Source organism: Eucalyptus grandis, chromosome 5 (assembly GCF_016545825.1).
Source record: "Eucalyptus grandis isolate ANBG69807.140 chromosome 5, ASM1654582v1, whole genome shotgun sequence".
NCBI lineage: Eukaryota > Viridiplantae > Streptophyta > Magnoliopsida > Myrtales > Myrtaceae > Eucalyptus > Eucalyptus grandis.
In genome coordinates this window covers 23,994,743-24,020,198 of record NC_052616.1, presented here as the reverse complement: position 1 = coordinate 24,020,198, position 25,456 = coordinate 23,994,743, and the positions used below count along the sequence as shown (strand labels likewise).

General features: G+C 38.0%; 3 protein-coding genes across 12 annotated transcripts; all 3 read right to left on the bottom strand.

Moving 5' to 3' along the window:
• Positions 1 to 303: 303 nt before the first annotated feature.
• Positions 304 to 14,473, bottom strand: LOC120285967 (la-related protein 6B-like). Of its 10 annotated transcripts, XM_039311831.1 has the most exons (15): positions 14,268 to 14,473; positions 12,553 to 12,800; positions 12,048 to 12,159; positions 11,855 to 11,946; positions 11,260 to 11,738; positions 10,058 to 11,171; positions 9,434 to 9,835; positions 8,030 to 9,348; positions 6,695 to 6,860; positions 4,754 to 4,833; positions 4,550 to 4,649; positions 3,918 to 3,965; positions 3,766 to 3,833; positions 2,964 to 3,110; positions 304 to 754 (listed from the first exon to the last, which is right to left on the bottom strand). In XM_039311831.1, the coding sequence occupies exons 6-9, from the start codon at positions 10,367 to 10,369 to the stop codon at positions 6,824 to 6,826; spliced, it is 2,070 nt and encodes a 689-aa protein (XP_039167765.1). In that variant the 5' UTR covers positions 10,370 to 11,171; positions 11,260 to 11,738; positions 11,855 to 11,946; positions 12,048 to 12,159; positions 12,553 to 12,800; positions 14,268 to 14,473; the 3' UTR covers positions 304 to 754; positions 2,964 to 3,110; positions 3,766 to 3,833; positions 3,918 to 3,965; positions 4,550 to 4,649; positions 4,754 to 4,833; positions 6,695 to 6,823. The 10 variants fall into 10 exon arrangements, with proteins under 10 accessions (XP_039167765.1, XP_039167766.1, XP_039167767.1 ...); XM_039311832.1 differs by having other exon boundaries at positions 11,855 to 12,159; XM_039311833.1 differs by lacking the exons at positions 11,855 to 11,946; positions 12,048 to 12,159 and having other exon boundaries at positions 2,964 to 3,146.
• Positions 10,427 to 11,735, bottom strand: LOC104444590 (disease resistance protein RUN1). The gene is made up of 2 exons (XM_039313491.1): positions 11,260 to 11,735; positions 10,427 to 11,171 (listed from the first exon to the last, which is right to left on the bottom strand). Exons 1-2 carry the CDS (start codon positions 11,733 to 11,735, stop codon positions 10,427 to 10,429), a joined length of 1,221 nt encoding a protein of 406 aa, XP_039169425.1.
• A 4,306-nt stretch (positions 14,474 to 18,779) lies between the features above and the next one.
• Positions 18,780 to 24,115, bottom strand: LOC104444589 (pentatricopeptide repeat-containing protein At4g19890). The gene is given in 5 exon segments (XM_039312314.1): positions 18,780 to 19,084; positions 20,752 to 20,983; positions 21,075 to 22,451; positions 22,453 to 23,467; positions 23,470 to 24,115. Coding segments are annotated over 3 exon segments (2,139 nt in total). The 5' UTR covers positions 24,059 to 24,115; the 3' UTR covers positions 18,780 to 19,084; positions 20,752 to 20,983; positions 21,075 to 21,916.
• Between the last annotated feature and the right edge of the window lie 1,341 nt (positions 24,116 to 25,456).

Below are 25,456 nucleotides of genomic sequence, written 5' to 3'. Positions count from 1 at the left end.
CACCAAAATTAACAAGATAAACTGAATTAATATAAATGCAAAATGTTTGAGACTAAACAGATCCAATTGAAAGGTTTATAACTAAATTGGTACTAATACAGTATGGTTAGAATTTTTTTTTATACTTTCCCATTCAAAAGAGATACATGATTGATCTAGTGGCCACCGTGCCGTGCACGAACCCCGTCTGACGGCCACGTCCGGATGACGTTCTCAAGCCGAGCGGTGAGGAACCCGGCTTTTCAATATTACTTCTCGCTCTATTTATTTTTGTATTTTCCTTTCTACATGATAAAAGCCGAAGAAAAGGGAATCTAAAGTAGTTCTGTATTGGTCCATCGTCTCCAAAAATATGAGAGAAGCTGGTAATAGAACAAATCTTTTTTTAACCCACCCTGGCATGAGCTCACATGGGTATCATCAACACCACACACAAGATGGTGAATACTAATCCCTAAGTCCCTGTGACAATTGAAAATTCTATCACGTGACGAGGTCATGTGGTACTAACTAAGACTGGCTTCCCACAACCCATCGCGAATCCTCTTGTTCCATTTGGCATGCGAGGTCCCGAAGGCTGCTTCGCCACAATTGCAGTCTCATTACTGGTGAGACTCTTCAAAGAAGAAGCCCCGAAATGATTTCCCTGATTATTTTGATGGTATTGGCCTCCTCTACGTCCTCTTCCCCGACCTCGGCCTCGACTCTGCCCTGTCCTCTGCCTGAATTCTTTATTGGTGGCATTCTCCTCCCCCTGCATTGTCATGGAATCCATGTTGGATGTATGCCTTAAAACTACTATGTAATAATTACATATTTAGGGATTTCAGTTGTACTTTCATTATTATTATTTAATTAATGGCAATGACATATTCATTCATTTGTCCAATTATTTTATATTTATGAATGATTCCATAAGATCAGTTGTAATTAGATCTATTCTTGAGACGTCAAGAATATATGTAACGGGTTCATAGTTAGACTGGATATTTAAATCGTTCCCGGTTGATAAATTATTGAGTGGATATTAATAATCATGTCGAGACCGGCGTGTTCTTAACTTCGCCATTAAGTATTGGATACTTAAAGGAATGATGAGTCACATGTCATTAGGTATTATGATGCCTGAGTTAGAACATAGGTGTTTGTATTAGACAAGTTCACTGAACATGACACATATGAAACGATTAGCGACATTGAAGCTTTTAGCATAGTCAATGTCTAATTGTTCATGCTTTAGTCTTGTGTAAAGAATCTTTAGATCTGAGGCACAGTGTTAACTTGTGTATTGAACAACTATAGTTTACGGGTGCACATAATGCCAGGTCGTTGATCTATCTTTATACCTAATTGTCATAGTTCGTTCATATACAAAGTTGCACGTGTGCGCAATATGGAATATGTCACATTGTTACATGCAAGGTATAATAATGATGTCATATGCGATCTAATTATGACATTGCATTGAAATCCTCGGCCGAGATTGTAACTGAAAATAAATTGTTTATGTTTCGAATAAAATGCATGTTAATTAGATTTGTGCATATGATCAAATTGGTAACTTGACAAATATTTCATGATCTTTATTTGATCAAGACATAGTAAGATAGAGGAACTGAATTACACTATAGCTGAAGCTGACAGGTTCATTATGTTATTAAAATATTTACATTATCTAGGTAGCCATGACATATTGTTAAATGTCAATCATGGCTTATAAGACCTAAAAAATTAGTTAGGACAATTAATTCTTTTGGGAGTACTAATGTATTAGTACAAGTCTTACTACCAGCTTAGTAATGAACCTAAGGATGTCACATGCCATAAACAATTACGATAACGTGGAACAAGAGATAAATATTGTTGCAAATGTGTTTGCAATTATTGCAATCGAATTGTGTCGATTTAAAATTAAATTAAATGAGATTTAATTTAATTTATATTATAGTCACGAGCCTATTTGCATATGATGCACATACATGCCCAATGTAAATATATGTTAATGTATTCCTAAATGTACATATAAAAATTATGTTCCTTTTATTTTTAAAATGGATTGATTAATTAATTATTTGTTCATTTAATTAATTAATTAATTAATTAATTAATTAATTAATTATTTTAATAACTAATGATATGATATATAAAGCTTCCTACATGTGCACGAAGCACATGCATGAAACTTGGATGGTCAGCAACCGCTAACCATCATCCACGAAATGCACGGTCAACAGTTGCTGACCATCATGCACGATCGTTCGTGCGTGAGCGGGGACGATTAGCAACGGTTGCTAATCATCTGATCATCCAACGATCAGCAACCGTTGCTGATCAGTTTATATTTTTATTTTAAAAAGTTTGTTTTTGCGACACAACAAGGGGTTGAAAAACAGAGAAAAAAGGGGCGTACGTTTTGTGTTTTTAGAGACATAAGAGCGGGCTGCAAAAATAGAGAAAAACAGGTGTGTTCTTGTGTCTTCGAGACACAAGAAAGAAAAGCAATTCTCTCTTATTCGGGCCGTGACTAAATACTAAAAGGATATGGAGAATTACTTCATGAGATTGCTAGCATGATCAAAGTGGTGATTATCCGAAAGTTCTCTCTTCCATTTGATGTTCATTGTTGGTGTGTCTGAACTAGAGGTCCGATGTTTGGGGGACTCGAATTGAAGAACATCCGAACTGATTCATTTTAAAGCGTGCTTCAATAAGTAATTTGTTTAACTCCCTTTTTATATTCAGATTTTTTATTAAAACGCATGAACAACGCCTTAAGAGAATCATGTATAAAATATATCTTTGTTTCTGTTGCATCTTTTTTGTTAATTTTTCTTATACATGATTCATGAAACCTCAACAATCCAAGTTTGACAGTCGTGCTCTCATATAGAAGTCAACCAAAGGTCCAAATTTGCGATTTAATTTTGGCATCATTTTAGTTTTAAGATTGAGACAACACTCACCATATTCCTCTGGAAGTGAGCATCAGATTGCTCAAAAGACTCTTCAAGTTGTTTCTCTAATCGTTGCTCAAATATAGAAGCATCTTCTTCTTCCCAAGGTTCTTCTCCATCATATCCCTTCTTCCCCCGTGCTTGAGAGGGTTTTGACTAGAAGCGGGAAAAACCAACAAAGATGAATTATCCCTGTTTAGCAGAGTGCATTTAACCCAAACAAACCTTCAATCAATATTTTATTAAAAGCTCAAACGCATGCACGCGACACAAAATGAAGTGAAGATCCCCAGTCTGTCACCCAGCTTTCAGCAAGACCGCAGTAGAAATTACCATGCATAGAATGAGATGTGAAGTGGAGCATACATTCGAGGCTTTGAACTAGAAAAAATTTTAACTATAAAAAATCTGTCATCCCACCTGCACTAAGCTAACATTGATTCTACAGAAAAATGATAATCTTTTAACAGTCACATTCGTTCAAATTTTTTTTGCACCACATACTGTGAACATGCAAATAGCATCAATTCAGTCGCATCAAAAGCAGAATGAGCAGACCCTAGATTCCTAAGTGGAAAATGTCAGTTCTTGTCAATGACTTTCTATGCATGATTTCATTTCTTTTCACATCACAAACATTGTCAACCTGTAAGTGCCATTTATTCCGCCAAAAATGGGATGGGCAGCTTTTGAATGTGATCATTTTTACGATTTTCAAAATGATGGCTACCTATTTTTTTTACTATAGATTTACATAAATTTGGAAACTAATGCTTTCATGCAACTAAAGAAGAAAACGAGAAACAGATACCCGTGTCTACGCATTAAACGAACCCTTAGGCCACTTCTCTAGTTCCCCTCATCATTTAGCTCTTCAACCTGCAATAATAGGACATGAACATTTTAATTATGATGAGAACATTATACATCGTGATGCACCTTATTGATAGAGGGAGCACTCACTATTTTCTCAGCTACATTGATGGATTCATATTCCACAAAAGCATGCAACTGCATAAAATATACAATGTCAGATATTAAGGACCTATCTGGATTGACATTTACTTTTTGCTTAATCTAAAACTCACGCACTTTGATTCATTTTCAATCCGAAACTCCTTAAATTTTCACAGCCCTTAAATGATGACACAGAGACTCACATAAGATTTTTCATTATAGTTTAAAATTTGAAAAATATTTTAAGTTTTGGCAGAAAATAAAAAAGTACCTTTTGCTTTTACTTAAGTCCAAACAAACACGCCCAAAACTTTCATGAACACAGTTGACTATAAAAGAATATTGATGGTACTTAATCAAAATTCAATAAGATAGACTGCAGATAATTATCTTTGTTGATATCCAATAGAAACGAACAGAGAGACAAAGGCCACCAGACACTTCATCAATCCATGATTCTAAACTATAGAATAGAAACACAATACGAAATAGCGCATGAAGTTAGTATAGAGTCTCACGCAACCAAAATAGAGGGCCTACTACTGCAGCGATTAATAGTAAAAAAGATTAAAAAAAAAAAAAAACAAAACAATGATAAGAGGTTTGAATAGTCCATCTCGTCAGAGAGCTGCGAATACCTTGTTAGTATAGTGCATGCCATCAACCTTTCCTGATCTGGGCGCTGAAGAAGCTCCACCATTGGAAGCTTGAGGCTGATGGCAACAAATTGCCTTCACACTAAAAAATATGGCTCAATCAAACTATAGTGCAAGGAAGACGGACACTTATTAAAAGAGAAGTCACTTTTGCAGCCTCGATTTCCTACAAAAAGATTTTACTACCTCTCAACTGCAGAGAAAAGTTTCGTAAGGTTCTGGTGGCAATGATCCTCTAGTAGGTTTTCTGCAATGACGACTCGTGACTGCAATTTCAAATGGAGTAAATGAGATTATGGCCTATCGGATCACTTCATGAAAGGAAGAGAACAACAAGAGACACGGTGGTTTCATCCACACCAGGAACTGGACATTAGAATAAAAAAGGGACCTTACACCAAGACATTAGAATAAAAAAGGGACCTTACACCAATTATCTAGTAAATCCAATTGGGCAGAACAAAAACTTAATCCACTCCACCGTCCATTACCCTACCAGAGAGCAAATTAACAAAACCTCCAAGTAATGGCCCATGCTCAATTAGTAAAAGAGTAAAGCTGGGCAGAACCATAAAAGTAAACGTACTTGCAGCTCCTCCATGTCTGAGTCAGTCAAAAGATACCGACGTTTCACTTTCTTCCTATTTTCACTAACTATCTAAATAACACAGCAAGTCAGCAATGAGTAAGATAAAGCAATACCTGCTGCAAATGTATATATAAACTTTAACATGGCACAAAATTCTACTAAGTAGAAAAAAAAAAAAAAAAAAAACCTATCCTTTGGACGGATGGGAGTCGCCAATGGGGTGCCTATCGGTGGGACTTGGGGAGGCGACGGCAGGAAGCAACGGCGTCGACGATGTCCACATTCAAGAGCAGGGGGCACTTTGCGGAGGAAAGAGAGAGAGAGCGAGCAGAGCGACCTTTGCTCGCGGAGAGGGAGGCCAAAACGCGAGCAAGGGGTCGTCAGCATTGAGGTTGGCCAACAGGGGCACTCCGCAGAGGAAAGAGAGAGAGCGGAGTGGAGGTTGCGAGAGGGAGGCGAAGGGCCGTTGGTGTCGACATCAAAGGTGTAGGCGGAGGCGGAGGAGAGGTTGTGTCGGCGTTGGAGTCGAGGGCCATGGAGGCAACTGACGAAGGCAGAGGTGGAGGGCCGTCAGCGTCACGATTCGTTGGAAGAGAGGCATGACTTTGTGGCAGGGGGAGAGAGAGAGAGAGAGCAGAGCAGCTGTTGCGAGAGGGAGGCGGAGGAGCGTCAGCGGCGTCAGTGTCAGGGTGGGGGGCGATGGAAGCAACCAGCGGAGGCGAAGGGGCTGAACCTTCATTTTTTTTCTCCTAACCATTTTGTACTCCCCACAACGAAACGGAGAATGGGGAGAGAGAGACGGTAGAGAGAGGTGAGAGAGAAACGGTCTGCAGAGGAGAGAGAGCATCAGAGCATGTGCAGTGTAGAGAGGTGGGCTATGTCTATGGAGAGAGAGTAGCTGAAGGGGAAGAGCAAAATTTTAAATTGCTGAATGTGGGACCCGAATTACATGTGTCAACTTTTATATGATTTTTCATTTCACTTATGTGGAGTGTTTAACCTACCCAATATTTTCTCATAACTTGACACTCGCAGCTATGATTAGGGGTGAGCATCGATTTAGGGTCAAACCTAAACCAACCCTGGACCGGCCCAACTCTGTTGGTCTTAGTCCAATTCCCAGTTCCCAGGAGACTAGGTCGGTCCTTGATCCTGAGATCCCTGGGCCAGCACTATGCAGGCTAATCCTTGATTCTGAGAGTTTAGAATTGGTCCAACTCGGACCAACCCTAACTTTATATAATATCTAAAATAATTATATATCTAATATATTATTTATAAAAAATTTTATATAGTGTTTTGACTTCAATAGCATTAAATAGCTCCTTAGTGAGGTGAAGAGCCATAATTTTACACTGTTCCTTAATAACATAGACTTTTAATGTCTTTTATGGCATCAACAATCATATTTACAAATGAGAAAAATGTCTCCATGAGGAGTCTTCACGGTGTCCTCACGACATAAATAGCTCCTCATGATATTCTCCTCCAGTACTCATTCTATTATGTCTTCTTTGTCCTCTTAGTCTTCAACTTACCAAAATTGAAAGAAACAACTTCTCCGCTTGCCATACGACACTCGCCTCCCCTGCTTCTGGTCACTTGCGCCGTTCACCGCTTGACACTCGGCCCACTTGACGCTCGCCTCTCTTCGTTGACTTTGTTCATCACCAAACCCATTGGGTCAATCCGGTTCTCAGTCGCCTTTTCAGGAAATGCAAAAAATTAAACAAAAAAAGTTATCGATCAGTCCTAGATCAATTCGATCCTTGGTCCCAAACTCAATAAAGTCGGTCCTCAATCCCAAAAATTGAAAACCAACACTGTGCAGGTTGGTACTAGGATTAGAGAATGGACCAGCCCAACTCGGACCATGCTCACTCCTAGCTATGATACAAATATTATCAATAACTGATCTTTTAGTCATTCGGTGCTATTCACGAACAGGACAATAATAGATGATTCCTTTTCTTCTCAAGGGTCACTATCATCCTTAAATAAATCTTCAGATATAGCTGCACTTATTATAGTAAATATTACATTAGCGTTATCTTGCATCTAGTTTTTTTTTTAAATCAATTTTCTAATATTTTATTCAATCACCACAAAAAAGATACATGTAACCACTAATTTGTCCAATCTACTCTGACTTAGCGCTAATGCATGAGTCCACATCAATATTTCCATTTTCCCTTTAACCAAATGATTAACTCAAATAAGAATATATATAATTTAAGGACCCAATCAAACCACAAAAATTCAAGAACAAAGTTGAACAATCTGCAATTGTTCAGAGAACTCTACTACTTCTATCCCCTCTAGTGATAAGGGGAGCATTATCGTCCATGATATCACGAGTTCAATTTATTCGAGAGCAAATCTCTAAAAGGTTCATGCTTTATAACCTAGTTGCGGCGTATCTTTTGTTGAGAGAATTTTTTATTAAGACAACGGGCTCATCAATTTTGAACATCCAGGTTGCTAATATTGCGAAATAGTTATGATTTGAATTGAGCATTCTGTATCAATAGGAATGAGACTCTTATTGTAATGCCCATTATATGATGTTAATAGCAGGTTGCCTCTCTCTCACTTTTTATACTCATAAAAGAAAAGGCCATCACCTATAAAAAAAAATCAAAAATAATATTTCAATAGCCAATTAAAGTCACCGATCATTTGAAAATTGTGTTCAGTTCTTTCTTCTTAAAAGAACAATAACCCGATAATTACTTGGATCTCCAACGTAAACATTGTAAGCGAAGAATACAAAATATCAACAACCTCAAATTACGGCAGAATGGAATTGATGATGATGGAACAATTAAATTTGAATAGGATTAGATTGCCGGATAAGAAGCAGGGTCATTTACCTGGAAAAACTTCTAGATTCTTGAAGCTCGATGGATCGGAAGGGCTTTTCTAGTCTGCGACAGAACCCAGTCTCCGGTGTCTCCAACAAATTTGGATAATCTGGAATCTCTATCAGCGAATGAAAAGAGCACAGATAAATTTTCTTGAGCTTGAGCTTCTTCAAGCTAGTTAGATCAGGCAACTTCACCGATGGTAATAAACAGAGATCTAATGTTCTCAGGTTCTCCAAACCTTCAAGACCTTCAATCTCTGTTAGCTCCTTACAACCACGTATTTCCAAACGTGACAATGCTTTCAAATGGGAAATATCATTCGTTGTTTTTATTCTGTTGCAATACCTTATACGTAAGGATGACAAATTCATCGGAAGCCTTGGTAGGCATTGCAAATTACGGCATTGAAATTGGAGTTCCTTCAGCTCAGAAAGGAGAAAAAGATCGAAAGATGAGGTGCTGATATCAGAACACTTCAAGTTCAAGACCTCAAGCATGCGTAATCTTTCAATCCCCCAAGAACTTGGATCTGCATCAAGTTTAAAAGGATGCTTGAAACTTATGTTCAAATTCAAATTTCTCAAATTTAATAGGTTTGAGACGTCTGGCATTTTGTTTAGTAAGAATGACTCAATGGTTAGAGTGATCAGACTTTCTGGAAGCTGAGGGATCGCTGGAATTTCATTGTCTACAAACACCAATTTTTTCAAATTTGGTAACTTCCCAATATCACTGTGAATTTCTTCCAATTCTGGTCGACCTACCCCTCCTGCCTCTAGCTGTTCGAGCTTCTCCAACATTTTAATGGCGCTGGGTATTTTTCTTAGGGGGCACTGGCACAGCTTTAGCACTTTCAATTTCTTCATATACCCAATTGAATCTGGTAACACCCCAATAGCAGTGCTCGATAGATCTAGCTCAATCAATGAGTTGAAATGGTTATCCACTAATGAGAGCTCTATTGCTGATGTTGAGCAACCAATGAAACTGAATTTATTCAATGATGTACATCCGACCAAGCTGAGAATTTTCAGATTCTTCATCCTTCTCCATTCAGGGATCTCTTTTATAGATGTAGAGTAGTCAAGAAGAAGTTCTGTCAAAGATTCCAATGCCCCCATCTCGTCCGGTAGCTTTTGGAGACTTTTACAATCCTTCAAGTTTAAGAAGACAAGCTTCTTAAGGTGACCAATGGACGAATCAATTTCAGCCAACAACTCACATCCTTCGAGAATCAGTTGCTGTAACTCCTTATGATAAGACAAATCTGGAGTTTTACGAAAGTTGCATCTGGTCAGATTTAGGACCTTCAAATTCTTTGCCACCTGAAAAGAGAACATATTGCTCTTCAGGTTAAATTAAGATATCCTACCACAAAAGAACACATTTATTTTATCCGAAAAATCATACCTTGATGTGGCTCCATCCATACCATGTTTCCCAAATTTTACTCCCTGAGAAATCAAGGACTACTAGCTTCCTCATGGAAATATAAGACAATTCAAAAGTGTAAGGGAAATTGTTCCATGAAAGCCATCTCAATTTCTGAAGGATGAGTCCCGACTCTGGAAGGAAAAGCAGGCCAGATAGGCATTCAAGAAGATTTGACCTCGAAATATTTTTTATATAATCACTCACTAGATAAAACATAAACCATGATGAGGGTTGAGGGCTTAACTTAAAGTCCATTTGAAGGAACCTTAGATTCGAAAGACTTTCTAAGAATTCTTTCAACAAGGAGTATCTAGATAGTTCAGTAAGCTCAAGACACATTGCTTCAATGCTCCCAATTCCATGAACACCACCTCCACTCTGCCAGAATAAAAACAAAAAACAGAAGTTAGAAAAAACCATGATTTACCGTGTTGATATCCTTCAAGGGAAAACAATTAAATCTTTTCCAAAGATTGAAAATGATTGATAAATCACATCGTAAGTTATATGGAATAATAAATCAACACTATAGGAACGAAAACCAAACGGAATATGTTAATAACCAATCTTCTTTTAAAGGAATGAAGCTGTACAATTTACCTGCATTTTCTCTAAAATATCCAATGCTTGATCATGAGTCCACACCCATTGCTGCTTCTCTGGTTTCATACCACTTCCTTGTTGGATAATATTTCTTCCAATATCTCTTAACAAATCGTGCATCCATAGTCGATTATCTTCCCTAATCTTTATCAAAGATCTTTGCTGAAGTACTCCAAGGGATAGATGAGGATTGTAGTCACAACTTTCCCACATGTGAATCACAATTCTTTTATCATACCCAATGAAAATACAAGCAACATCAAGAAATATTCTTTGTTCATTATCGTTTAATGCCCTTATGCTAATCATCAAACTCTTTTCAACACCCTCTAGAGGAGATTTTTCTAGCTCCTTTAATAGGGCATCCTAGTTTTCTCTTCTTTCTCCAGATAAAAGAGAACCTATTAACTCAAGAGCTAAAGGAAGACCGCAACAAATATTTACTGCTCTATTAGAGAGAGAGATATATTGCTCTAAGGGATAATCTCTTCTAAAGGCATGTTTGCTAAATAGTTTAAGAGAATGATCAAAATCCATGCCAGTAAGTTCGTAAGCCTCATCAACAAGCGTAATTTTGTAAGTCTCATCTTTAGGTGTAGGCACTTTGAGAATTTTCCGGTCTCTAGTGGTTATGATGATCATGCTTCCCTTGGCAAACCACTCACGCTTTTGGACGAGCGCATCAAGTTGACTTTCTTCATCGGCATCATCAAGTAAAAGAAGCACTTTTTTATCACGTAACCTTTGCTTGATCTCCTTTTTCCCTTCCATGATATTGTTGATATCAGAACATTGACCTCCACAGATGGTAGATATGAGCTGCTTCTGCAAGCGCGTAATCTCTGTTTCTCGGATGTTTGAAAGGAAGCAACAATAAGAAAAATCTTTAGAAAGTCGATTGTACACTATTTTGGCAAGAGTCGTTTTTCCCATACCACCGATACCATGGATTCCAACAATCTTTGTTTCTAGGTCGCATGCACCTATCATCCTCATAATTGCATCCTCATGATTGTCTACTTCGACTAAGCAATCACATACTTCCAAGTAGGCAGCTTTCAACTCAGTCAAAACATTAGTGACAACTTCTTTTACAAATTCACCTTCGCCTCTGATAGCATTGGAGGAAAAAGCATCAAGATATTAGGTTAAGCTAACCAAAAAAATGCATTTGGAACAACTATGATATAATTAAATACCTATTTGGCATGCTTTGGAGGTCCCATCCCTTTAGTGCTCCAACTTCATTGAGAGCAGCCTTCCACTTGTTGATAGTCTCATCATCAAACCGCTTCTTTTTTGCATGAGAAACAATGGCATTGTCATAGTGCTCAGTCTGGTATTTTACCTCGGATGGTGCGACATCATAGAAAATTGGCATGATCTTATGTCCCCTTGTGTTCTTCCTCTCCACCATCTTGACCAACTCCCTGAGGCACCATGGACTGTCAGCATATCCTTTAGAAAAGATTGGTATTGAGATCTTTGACTGCTCGATTGCTTTGAGAAGCTGGCCACCGATCTCTTCCCCGGTGCAAAGCTCATCATTGTCCCTATATGCCCGAATTCCAGCACCAATCATGTTGACGTAAAGGTGATCAGCAATGCCCGTACGAGTATCTAGTCCTCTAAAGCTCAAAAACACTTCATAATCATGTCTAGATGACTCCTCCATTTCCTGATTATCAAAAGAGACTCTCCACATATTTATTTGTTCTCTGTACACGCTTGCCTTATTAGGCTCCATTTATTGCAAAAGACATAAAATAGTAGCAATTCAAAGCAAAGTTCAACCACAAAGGTTCGTGCAAATTCTCTGTGCAACAACGATTTGAGATGCTACCCGAATATAATGACCACGTGCAGGTTGATGAGGCTAGCTTCTCCTAGAAGCAAATGTGGAGATAAGTTTGAAGTCATTGTAACAACATATGGCGATGCTAATATCTATCAAAAACTTGATGCTAAAATAAAATAGATAAAGCACCTATCAAGGAGAAAGTATTTTAGGTCTTTTGCTCAAGTCAAGAAATTTTTCCATGTCCAGCTAAGCCCAGCTCCAATAATACAGCACTCTCCATGTTGAACTAACAATGATGCTGGCAATTAATACATAAACAACACTTATTGATAGAAATTACTAGAACATGAAAATTTACTTAGTATAATCACTACCCAACAGTTGAGCAGAATCTGCTGTTGCTGGCAAAATGGGGAATGTAAATATAACAAATGTCGAACACATAGAATAGATAACCAATATTTTGACCTCACAGGAAAAATAAGTTAAATCGTCTAACAATGAAGCTAGATTCATCCAGCTTCTAATTAAAAAGTAACAATAAACATCAAAGAAACGAAAAATAGAGAGCAACTTGAATAGCCTACCTTATTTTGAGAAAATTAAACATGTAGAGGAGAAGGTGGAGTTCTCACTCCCACTCATCCACTTCAAAACAGAACATTGACTATAGAATGCACTTAGAGCTTACGGGGGGTTTCTGGTAGGGAATGGAGCGAGGGAGCTGAGCGCGATCGTCGTCCTCCTACACGCGGAAGCAAGAGAAGAAGCAACTCATCCCCTATGAAAATCGATCGTGGAGAATTCAGAAAGCTTCGAGGACCACGCCAAATCTGCTCGGAAACCTTAACCACAAAATTGTTTTAGCCGGTACAAGGAAAAAATCTTGTCCTTTCCCCTTCACGAAGTGCCTTGAGTTGTAGTCGAAGCAGGGCTCACCTGGTCATAGCAAAATGTCCTGATTTGAGCAAAAGACCCATAATACTATTACCTCGAATACGTTTTTTCTTTTTTTCCCTCAATCCTATACGATTCAAGTGACTCACTATTGGAAATTAACCTGTTCACAAACACATTCTCTTTGATGGCCAATTTTTAGACCCTGTAGCATCGAAAGTTAGATTCGTCTAAACTCTGTAGATAGGAAACTGGAAAGGATGCTCAATTATAAGTTGCCGTTAATGAATCGCTTTTTCTGTGTTTTTGCCTTGACAGATCCATGTGGAAATTTTCTTGGGATATAATAGGGGTCGATCATATCCATATAGAGTTCTTAAGTCCCGGTTAATGATTAGGTCAGCGGTCTTTCGCAGACATGCTTATCTCACATGCAAATATACTCTCGCGGCTATTTTATAGTTACTGGCTTGCTGTTCTAGCTTTCCCAACTCATGTGGCCTTAGAAATTACAATCCTGAGTCAGCCTTTACTCAAGAAGTATAGAAGGCATACATCATTCAAAGAACGATTCCACTTCTTCAATCTTTCTCGAGTTGGCAGTCATACCTAGCATTAGGCCAATTGCATCACATACTTTTGCAGCACAGTAGACTAACCGGAACAAATCTATTACATATATATTACGTAATTCACTTCACAAAAAAGAAAAAAAAAATGAATGAATATTAGCATGTTCTTTTCATCAGATGTGGCTTGTAGCTATCAAATCATTTTAAGTCCAGTGAAATATATAAAAACAGAACATGTTTGTCTGAAGCAGAGGATTCAAAAGTGTTTAAGACAATGGTCTGTCCATGACCATTTATGACCTATTTCTTCCAAGAAATTAGGTGAAAATCACTCAAGTCACTAGCAATTTATTCGACTTTGGATAAAAATATAAGAACAGATCAACGTAAGCACAAAATCTTGTATCCAGATGAGAGAACAGGAATGTAACCGGTCTGATATAAATAATATTCATATTACGTGTCCAGCAAGGAAGAGAAAACCAATCTGGAATAGAAAGGAAGGGTCAGTCTGAAATCATCATAAATACAAGTTAAAAAATGTTCATCATGATTATCCTGTGCAAATCAAGGGGAAAGGACAAGAAAAATGAGCAAAGGAGCAAAGAAGCTCATTGCAGACTTGTCCTCACCCCTCTCAACCCAAAGAAAACGAACTCCTAATCCCAACTTAGTATAACTAGTATGACCATAGTCAACAATTTGAAGGACTAAATCTTCAGTAGCAAAGGAGCTCGGGTTGTGGAACGACCACAGAATCCCATCACAGCATCCAAGAACCATGGATCAACTAAGACAAGATAGATTAGCCAGAGAATGACATATCTAGTTGGAGAGAGAGTACGAACACAACACAGATGCAGATTAGGCTAAGTAGAGCTGTGTGAAATTGGAGGAATCAAATGTACGGAAGATGAAATGTAGTATGATCATTCACCTTAGCGAATCCAAGTAGAGATCAGCAAAGAAGCTTCGACTCAGTCGCCTCAACGTGGATCAAAAGCTGCAGACTGCACGAAGATCATTCCTTTGACGCTATGATGAGTGAACAAGAGAGCTAAGGAGAAGGAGAAGGAGATGATATAGGGTTTCCCAAATTGTCAATCTAAGTCAATGCTCTGTTTGTCCTTTTTCCTTTTTCACATGTGAACTGAAACCTTATTCAGACTTCTCCACATGACAACCGAACACGGTGTTTTCTCTCTTGGGGGTCTCGTCAATTATTTTTCGTCTTTCAAACAGGTGTCACTCACGACAAGGGCAAAAGGTAAAAGTATGCTTTGGATTTTATTTTTTGCAAATTATAGGCTGGACGATGCAAATAATTCCCGAATTTTTAATTTATTATTTTTAAATTTTAATTTAATATATAATGTAATCTTTAATTTTTTTAATTTGATTAATATAATCCCTAAACTTTTGATATATTCAATTTAATTTTTAGATTATATGAAAATTTCAATATTATCATTGATCTTGAATTAATGAAAGAACTACTATAATTCAGGAACTACATTGAATATGTACGAAAAATCTATGAATTATATTAAATAAATTAAAAATTTAGATATCATTGAATATTAAAGTAAAGTTCGAAATCGCATTCAATAAATTAAAAATTCTAGAACCATAAAGTTCGAAATGTGGCATTGTCCCTTTATTATTTGCCTTGTCAGCATATTTGTGGTGAAAGATAGGTACACACTAAACTACACCACATTGCACAATTCGCAAGTTCTCTTTTTCTTTCTTTTTTATCTTGTTCGTTGAGTGTCTCTTACTAGAACACCATGACAATGCCCCGAAGGAGACAAAAGGATTTGGTTCTCTTCTCGAATTTCATGTGATTCAATGAAAAATAAGAGGAAAAAAATAATAATTGCAGGATTTTAAAGCACTTTTAAAACACTCTATAAGCAAGAATTGGGTGGGCTCAAATCATGTGAGCCTAGCTTACATCCATTGAGATCATGCAAGTCTCATGTGAGGCTCACTTCATCTAGTAGTGGATGTAAATTGAGCTTACATGCATTGAGCCAACTACAATTTTTTATTTGTTTCTATTTGCTCAAGTCATATGCTATGTATGAAATTATCATCATTCTAGCAAGAGAAGAAAAAAAAAATTGTACCGTTTAACATAAGGTGCTTCATTTTAGTGGATAAGAGATTCATATACAAGAACATTGAGTTGTTGATAGTTTAGGGAAATGTTCATCATATTTTTGCAACATAGTTAGATATTTTTGTCATATTCCCATTTGGTTATAAGTATCTGATCAAAGTTGATATGTGCAATCATCACATTAGAGGATATATGGGATCTATCCTTTTCCAAGTTAATAAATAATTTCTATAATTTTAGGCGCCATTGTTGAATTGATCTTTCCTTAAATTCATCCTATTTTGGAGAGATGAACTAGGAAACAGTTTCTCCTCTGTGCATACATTATTGATATGGATTTCCGTCCGTCTCATCACAAATAAATCATCTGATAAAACTACATAAATTAGCAAAGCTAAGTACACAAAAATCATGTGATCTTTTAGTGTACGTGCTCCTCAATGTAATTGAAAATGATTCACGAAATGAACTCAATTATATTCTTTGTGTTAGATAAGTCAAATAGGAATTTAGTTTGACAGAGAAACATGAATCCCAAAGTTAGAGCAAAGATCGGGGCTTGCAAGTGAGGAGGATAGAGGTCAAGATCGGCATTCTCTGCTAAACCATTGAACTCGAAATTAAGCATGCGAATGATCTTCGAGCTCTCGTTGTTGACGATTGTCTACAGCTTCTTATCCCATTAAGCGCAATTCAAATGTTGTGTAATTTCAAATCACTGACATATAGCGGCCATTCCGCTTTCATTCCCCCGAAATTGTTGCAGGTTTCAAATCACTGACTTGTTCAAGAATGAAAGAGTGGTGGACACTACGTGTGGGGTAACGAAATGTGATGTTGTTGCAACTGGAATTGATTAGCGGGAGACGCTGTTTAGGTGTTCTCTCTGGCTTTGTAATGTGATTTTGGCTTCTAAAAAATGAATTTGTGATGCCCACGAACAAAATGAATAGGAATCTTTCTATCGATATAAGTCAGTATGAAAAAAAAATCGTGTTTTAACAAGATTAAAAGAAGGTATTGTGACATTATCTTCTTCTTTGCTCATTAGGATTAGTGGTGTTTGTCGAACGGGATGAAAAGATGGTTCTTTTCATTATGGGCCCGACATTATGAATTGAAAATGGGTATCTAACATAGGGTGCATATCGACATGAATTATAAGCAATTTCTCCATAATAATTAGAATCTAATACTTAACATAACCAAAAAGTCCCTTCCAGATAGAAATGCCCAAAAACACGCACCAAATGGCAACATTAGTCAAAACCAATCCATCCCTCGGATGCGTTTATATGCCAAACTCTTAGATTGTTGAAGCTTGATCGATCTAGCAACCTTTGTAGTTTGAAACACTTTGTAATGTTGAGTATTTCCAACGATTCTGGACTCCCTTGAATCTCTGACAGATTAGTACAATCATTTAGATCAATTTTCTTGAGCTTCTTCAAGTTAGTCAGATCAACCAACTCCGCAATGATGGAAGTGTCCAGAGCTTTAATGTTCTCAGGTTCTCCAAACCTTCAAGGCCTTGAATCTCTATTAGCTCATCACAATCAAGAATTTCCAAATCTGAAAATGCTTTCAAATTGAAAAGATCATTCATTGTTTTTATTCTCTTGCAAAATTTGATACCTAAGTATGACAAATTTGTCGGGAACCTTGGTAGGCATTGCAAATTACGGCACCGAAGCTGGAGTTGCTTTAGCTGAGAAAGGAGAATGACATCAAAAGATAGGCTAGTGATACGAGAAGTATACAAATCCAAGAACTTGGGCATGCGTAATCTTCCAATCCACCATTGACTCGGAAACTCTTCAAGTTTAGAAGGACCACTACAAAAAATTTGCAACTACAAAGTTCTCAAATTTAATAGGTTTGAGAGGTCAGGCATCATCTCCATTGAGAATGTATAAAAGTGTAGAGTGATAAGACTTTCTCAAAGTTGAGGCACTACTGAAATTCTAGTGCCTTTTAATACCAAGATTCTTAGAAATCGCAACTTCCCAATATTACTAGGAATTTCTCCTCCAAAACATGGACCCCTACCTCAAGTTCTTCGAGCTTCTCTAACATTTTGATGGCACTAGGTAGTTTAGAGTTGTTTTTCATCTTGAGTACTTTCAAATTCTTCATGTTCCCAATTGAATTAGGTAACTCCTCAATTCTGGACCACAATAGATCCAACTCAATTAGTGAATTGAAACTTTCAATCGACTTGGGCAATTGAGTAGGACAGATATCTACTAATGAAAGCTTTGCTATTAATGCTGTGCAACCAACCAAGCTGAATCTATTCAGTGATGTGCATTTGTCCAAGCTAAGAATTTCCAATTTCTTCATTCTTCTCCATTCAGGAATCTCTTCTATTGATGTACTATCAAGAAGCAGTTCTATTAAAGATTCTAGTGCCCCCATCTCCTCTGGTAGCTTTTGAAGACCATGACAATACTTTAAGTTTAAGAAGACTAACTTCTTAAGGTCAATGATGGATGGATCAATTTGAACCAAACTCTCACATCCTTCAAGAGTTAGTCACTCTAAATTCTCATGAAAACAAAAATCTAGAGTTTTATGTAATATTTGGCATTCGATATCAGATTTAGGACCTTCAAATTCTTAGCCAACTGAAAAGAAGACAACACATTGCTCTTCAGAAAAAATATCGATAACCTACAACAAAAGAACTAACATTGATTTTATCTAAAATCATACCTTGACGTGGCTCCATCCATTCCATTTTTCTATGATTTTACTCATTGAGAGATCAAGGATTACTAGCTTCCTCAGGGAGATATCCGTTAGCTTAAAAACCATAGGAAAGTAATTCCATAAAAGCCATGTCAACTATGGAAGGATAAGTGGGCCAAATGTGTTTTGAACAAAATTCGAGCACTAGTAACATAGGAAACAACCCACTTGAGTAAGGCAAGACTTTGCCTTTCCATTGAAGTCTTTGCTATCCACTTGAAGGAACCTTAAATTTAAAAGCCCTGCAAGGCCTTCTTTAATCAAGGAGTATTTAGATAGTTCATCAAGCTTGAGACATATTGCATCTATACTATGAATTCCACGAACATCACCTCCTATCTGACAAAATGACAAAAAAGGAAAACGATAGTTAGAAAAGACCATGATTTACCTAGTTGGTCTTCTTCAAAGGGAAAACAATTGTATCTTATCTCCTAATGTTGAAAACCATTGATATACCACATATGGAAGTGCATTTTAGAGACCAATCTCCTTAAAATGGAATGAAGCTTTACAATTTACCTACATTTTCTCCATAATCTCTTAAGCATGCGAATGATGACTCAGCTCTCATTTGTCAACAAATTTCAGCTTCATATAATCTAATAAAATGCCCAGTACATACGTAGCTTTAGCAATTTGAAAGCTTAAAACACATGAAGTACAAGCAGAAATAAACATTGCAATAAACGTTACTTACAGGCACCCAGTATCTTTCACAATAGTTTGTATTTGCAAGCTCATACAGTTCTCTGACCGGTCTTGCTCCATCAAGAGGATCAGCCCCTGCTCAGCTTCTTCAGAGTTGGAAAGCACGGAGAACCCATCTAATACGCGCGTCACCATCTTTTTGTCCTTACCCGCTTCAACGGGACCACCTAACATAAAATAAATAACTGAAAACTGATCAGACAAAAAATAGCATGAGTGAATTGTAAAACAGACTATGCAAGTTCTGCTATGTCCATAGATTTTACGAGTCTTTTAATCATCATACATATGAAACATCTACATGCCAAGGGACAAGCAAATGACGCATAAAGATGATATATTTAAGTTTGGCAGTGAAAAGAGATCTAAATCTTGAGAAATCATAAGTTGAAGGTATTGCAACAAAACAACCAGATTCTGGGACACTGTAATATGATGACCAAGCCATTCTTATGCTGAAAGGTGAAATGAAGCTAAGGGCCCTTTCACGCTTAGACTAAAACAGCAAATCACGTGGAAGATGAACTGGATGAAACTTATCCCAAGTGGTACCCTATTTTGCAAAAATTTCTATATCTAAGAAGATTTATCAAAAAAATTCACATTTAGAACAGTGCCACTGCAACTATAAATGCATGTTTGGCTCTTCCAAATTCTAGAAGAAAAAGCTGGGAAAAAAAAAACCAGTACTCCGATTGAAATACTAAACTTTGTTGTCTAGCCATGACATGATTGAGTTCCTTTTTCAACAATAATTCAAAAAGAGAGAGCTGCATTTGCAAGGAAGATCTGTCTCAGGGATAAAATAATACTACCTAGCACGAATTCTCAAACATCCACCCTTATGTCATTTGAAACTTCTTACACAAGTAGCACACATATAAGTCCAGAACCATGAACTGAAGGGTCCAAATTTGGCCATGGAGATAAAGCTAATTCAATATGAAAATGATGCTTCCATACAAATACTATCATCAAGAAATCACATCACTGAAACATCAAATCTTTTCTGACAATGGAACAGGGGTCTAATCTGTTACTGAGAGAATCCAGCTTCCCAGAGGTCTATTTTTTAAACTTCCTTTGAATTTTTTTACCTTCCTAGTTATCGTTAACACAAGAAAGTAATTTCCTTTGCATCTCTTTCATGTGACAGATAGCTTTCTTTGTTCCTAAAGGAGTTACCCCTAATTCCCTTCTTTCGTTTGATGAAGAGGTTCATTTATAAACAAGTATCATATTATGGCAAGATAATTTTAGTACTTAAAGTATGAATCATTCTAGTGATCACTCCTATAGGAAAATAACCAAGTTTACAACCCAAAATTTTAACAGCTGTTTGATCTTCCAAGGAATCTTGTGAGAGTCAAATTTATTTTAACAGGGTTGCCCTCAAGCCCCAAAACTGCCTGTCAAAATAGAAAAATAAATCTGTCCAGAAATAATTCAATGTCACTTGTGCATAAGATCATTTGCTTCTTAGCAGAAGTTGATAAAATAGGTTGTCCCTTAGAACTCTTACATAATTTAAAATCATTCACAAATTAAAGTCTTCTCAACATTACTAATATAGCTGTCTATTAAATTTAACCAAGTTTCTTTTCATCTCATTGATTTCTACATTATCACTCAGTCATAAATCACAGTCCTGTAAAAGTTAAGAGCAGAAGAGAGGAGGAGAACTCGGTTCAACATGTCAGTTACTAGTCTACAATAAAATGTTGTCCACAGCAAACAAGAGGGATGTGCTACCTCTCTGATCAGAATAACTAAAAAGCATACAAATTGCTTTTCCAAATATAGAGGCCGATAATTTACAGTGATGGAGAAGTACCGCTTCATAAGGCACCTGCTGCTTCGCAACCCCACACTTGTAAGCACCAATGTTTATACCGTTGTCTATCCATTAGTTAGCTCCTTCGCTTTGGGCTTGCAGTGAGGAGGATAAAGATCAAAGTCTCCATTATCAGCCAAATTAAGGAGCTTAGAATTAAGCATGCAGAAGTCTTGGAGTTCTCATTTTCAAACAATTGCAGCTTTTTCAATCCATTAAAACCTGCCATAATCTGCAGAACATACGTAGCACTATAACTTGCAAGCTTAAAACACAAGTTATTAGAGGAAACAAACACTTTAAGAAATGTTACTCACACGTACAGGATTATTTTCCACAGTAGTTTGTACTTGCAAGCTCATACAGTTCTCTGATACTTTTTGCTCCATAAATAGAATCAAGCTCTGCTTCAGGTTCTTTGGAGTTGTGGGAGAATCCATCCGATACGTGTGTATCTAAGATAATTTAACTCAAAACTGATCAAATAAAAATAGCATGAGCGAACTCAGAGACTGACTATGCAAGCACCAGTATGACCAGGGATATTGTCAAGTCCTCTACTCTTCATGTGTGCGAGACACATGCATGCCCATGGACAAGCAAATGACACGTAAAGATAATATCTTCCAGATTCAGCAGGGAAAGGAGAATCTAAATCTTGAGAAATCAATTTGAAAGATGCTGAACGTACTGCAAGAAAAGAACTAGATCCTGAGACACTGTCAATTGATGAACATGCCGTTCTAATGGTGAAAGGTGAACTGGAAGAAAGTAATGCTAAGTGCCATTTCATGCTTAAATTTAAACAGCACATCAAGTGAAAGGCAAACTCAAAGAAACTTATCCAAAGTGCTATCATATCATGAAACAATTTCTATATCGAAAAAGATTGATCAGTAATCACTGGATTAGAATAGTCACACTGCCTCTTTTCTGACCTAAACACGGAGGTCTGATCTGTTACTGAAATAATAGGCATATAAGAAAATCCAGCTTCCCAGAGGTCTAATTTTCAAATTTTCTTTGAATTATTTTCAATAAAATCAGACTTAGATCATATTCGAAGTCATTACCAAATCTATACAACATCAAATAATAGAATGTACAAAAATCTCAAAATTCTCACTAGGCCATCTCTGCACTTTCTGTCGATCTACTTTAGCAATTATGTTGATCCATCAACTAAGTTGGGAGTGGCAGCATTTCCTTCACAAATCCTTTTGGTCAGATCTGAAAGAAGAGCATATTTGTTGCTTTCGTAACAAGCAGTCATAAATGCAGCTAATGTTACACGATCCACTCTGGTTTCCTTGTCAGTTAATTTATGGAAGAACAGTGCCGCCATTCCCACTTTTTTCTCACTGCAAAGCTTCCTCACTAATGTTTTCACAGTTCGGATCCAGAGTTTATTTTCTAATCTCTCCAAAATTAGCAATGCATTAGCAGATTCATCTTTTTTGCAGTATTCATAGGCCAACGTCAGTCGAGTAACCTCACATGGGGTAAGTCCCTTGTCTAGCATTGAGTCGTATAGTCGACGAGCCTCCTTCAACCTGGACTCTTTGCAAAGTCCGCTGATCAAAGCACAGTAAGTGATACTGTCAGGAAGACATCCATGGTCACTCATCCTGTGGAAAAATTTTATTGCTAAGTTGGCATTCCCATCCCGACAGAATCCACCAATCATGGATGTGTAGGTTTTTGGTAGGAACTAACCCAAGCCTGATTGCTTCTTCAAAAATCTTTTCGCTTTCCTTCATTCTCTTTTGCTTACATAAGGCAGAAATCATTATGGTGTATGTATGTATATCAGGTTGCACAGCAAGTTTAATCATCCTGCTCAGAAGTGCTAGGGCTTCCTCAATGCTGGCCCTCTTGCACTGCTCGTTTATGAGTATACTATATGTGAACAGATCAGCTTCCAGTCCACTTCAGAAACAATTTTTCAGCATTTTACAAGCCTCTTCAAACCTACCCCTCTTACAAAGACCATCAATAAGCGCATTGTACGTACAGATGTTAGGACTGAAGCCCGCATCTGTCATTATGCCCATCAACTCATATGCTCTTCCAAAATTCCCACCTTTACAATGGCCATTGATGAGAGTCGTGTATGTGTTGATGTTAGGAATCAATCCTTGTTCTTGCATTCTGCCAGATAACATCTCTGCACGGTTCAATTTGTTTTTTCTGCAATAGCCACTAATCATGGCAGTGTATGTAAGCACATTTGGTTTGTAATTTTCACTCCGGACTAGCTTAAGGAAGAGTCTAAATGCCTTATCACTCCAACCCTTCTTGCAGAGACCATCAATTAATGCCGTATGAGTATACACATTTGGCTTCCAACCTTTTCTAACCATTTCCTCCAGAAGCTCAAATCCTTGCTTGATGCTACCTTTCTTGCATAACCCATTGATCAGTGATGTATAATTTAACACATTCGGTGCCAAACCCATATCAGCCATCTTCCGAAAATACTAGATAGCTCGAGTCACAAACCCCCTCTCACAAAACGAGTTGGTGATCAAGGTAAGAGTAGCATTATCAATAACGAAATCTCTATCAATCAGTTTTCTCAACCAAGCGTCTGCCTCCAGAATACTCCCCATTCGACAGTAAGCAACGACCATCAGCTTGTAACTATTAGGATCAGGACAAACCCCTCTCTCAGACAAATAATCAAACACGTTCTGTGCATAGTCAAGAAAACCCCTTCTAAGGCGACCTCCGTGACGAAATTCATCAACCGGGTAGTGGGCACCAGAGCCTGATTCTGCATTTCAAGCGCCATATCAATAGCCTCCTTCAACCTCCCAATCTCAGCAAAGCTTTTGACCAGACACTGCATCACCTCATTGGCCCTCTCCGAGTTACCATTCCCGATCAACGACGCGGCACAAACTATATAAAGCCGCATAAAGTGCCGAAAATTATCGGACCCAATAGCCCAGTGGAAGAAACTCAGCGCCACCATCGAACCAGCCTCATTGGCCAGGGAGGCGACGACGGTAATGGCCTGTTCATGAGTCAAAGTCTCACAGTTTACGTTCAAACAGAGGCGCGGAGGCGATGCTCTCACGTGGGCACGCTTGTAGTAAGCATCGCGCACCATCGAGCAGATCGATGCGACGACGGAATGAGGCTGGCAGGACGGTGAAGAGCCGGGTTGCGGCGAAGGGCAGTCGCCGGCGGAGTGACAGAGTGCTCGGAGAGTGAATTGCGGGTGAAAGAGAGAGCAGGCGTTTGAAGTCGCCGAGAGTGTCTGCGAGAGTCGCCGGGGTTGGAGAAAGCGAAGGGAAACCATGAAAAAGATTTGACGACAGATGACAGAGGACTTGACGATGGCGGTCTTGAGTTGCAGAAGAAGAGCGAGATGAAAAGAATCGGTTCGAGTTAAATGAAAAAAGGTTATGATGAACTTAATGTTGTTTGCCTCTCGATTTTTTTATTTTTTATTTTTAAGTTCTAGTACCTTAATGTTGAAAAATTCGGTTTTTTCGGTTCGGTTCGGTTTTCGGTTCGGTTCTCGTTAAAAACCAATATTTTTTTATTGGTTCGGTTTTTATCGGTTAACCGAAATCGAACCGAACCACGAACCGATAAAAATCAAACTATTAAAAATTCGGTTCTTTTTCTGAGCCCAAATCAGCGAAAGTTGCATGGAGATGTCGTCTTTTGCTCCTCCGAACGTGGGGAAGGAGACTAGTTGCAGAGAGCCGGTCCATTTCGGCAGAGACTCGTTTGCTCTGTTTTTCGATCGTGAAACAGAGCAACGCGAAGAGGGAGAATGTGATGCTAGGGACCAGAGCTAATGAGAGCAAGTAGAGCAAGTAGATCTCTGTGATCTGGCGATTGAATTATTTGAAAAAAGCAAAGAGTTGGAGAGAGAATATTTGCTTTGCAATATTGCTTCTGGGTCCAGCAAAGCAGAAGGGAAAAAGAAGGAAGACTCTGTCAGTGAACCGCTCGCTCAAAGGTCACTTCTCTTCATCCGCCGAGTTCCAAAAAGTTTCTTCACCACCAATCAACGCCAGAATCCACTGATCACCATCTCTGACTACCAACTTTCATCGTCGCATCCCATAATTGAACACCGCGAGATCGGCCATAACAGGATGGGGAAAAACAGAGCATTAGTTTTAGAGTTACAGAGGGTTCATTGAAAGATCTTTCTCATCGATTGCTCTCGTTCTCATGTTTTCTATGTCAATTCAATCACCGTAGCCGCCATCGTCTTGATGCACTGCAGAGAGACCCACCAAAAAAAACGACATGGAAAAGAAGGGCCTGATCACGAATCTAATAGCTGCGCAAAATAAGACAAGTACTTATCGATGAAGATGGACGGACGAACTCTCAGAGAAAAATGGAAGCTTTTTGGCTGCCGCTGCCCTCAAACGAAGACGAAAAAAAAAGAAAAAAGAAAAGAAAAACCGAAAAACCGAAAAACCGAACCGAACCGAACCGAACCGAACCGAAATTTCAATTCGGTTTGTATTCGGTTCGGTTCGTTCGGAGAGTTCAAACGGTTCGGTTCGGTTCGGTTTTCGAAAAAACCGAACCGTACCGAACCATTGACACCCCTACTTAGAAGGACTATGGTAGTTTGTTACTCTGAATTCAGGAAAATTCTTGGGAAAAAGTTATAAATTTATTGTACGATGATCAATTTAATCTTAAAGCAATTTTGTCAATTTGTCAA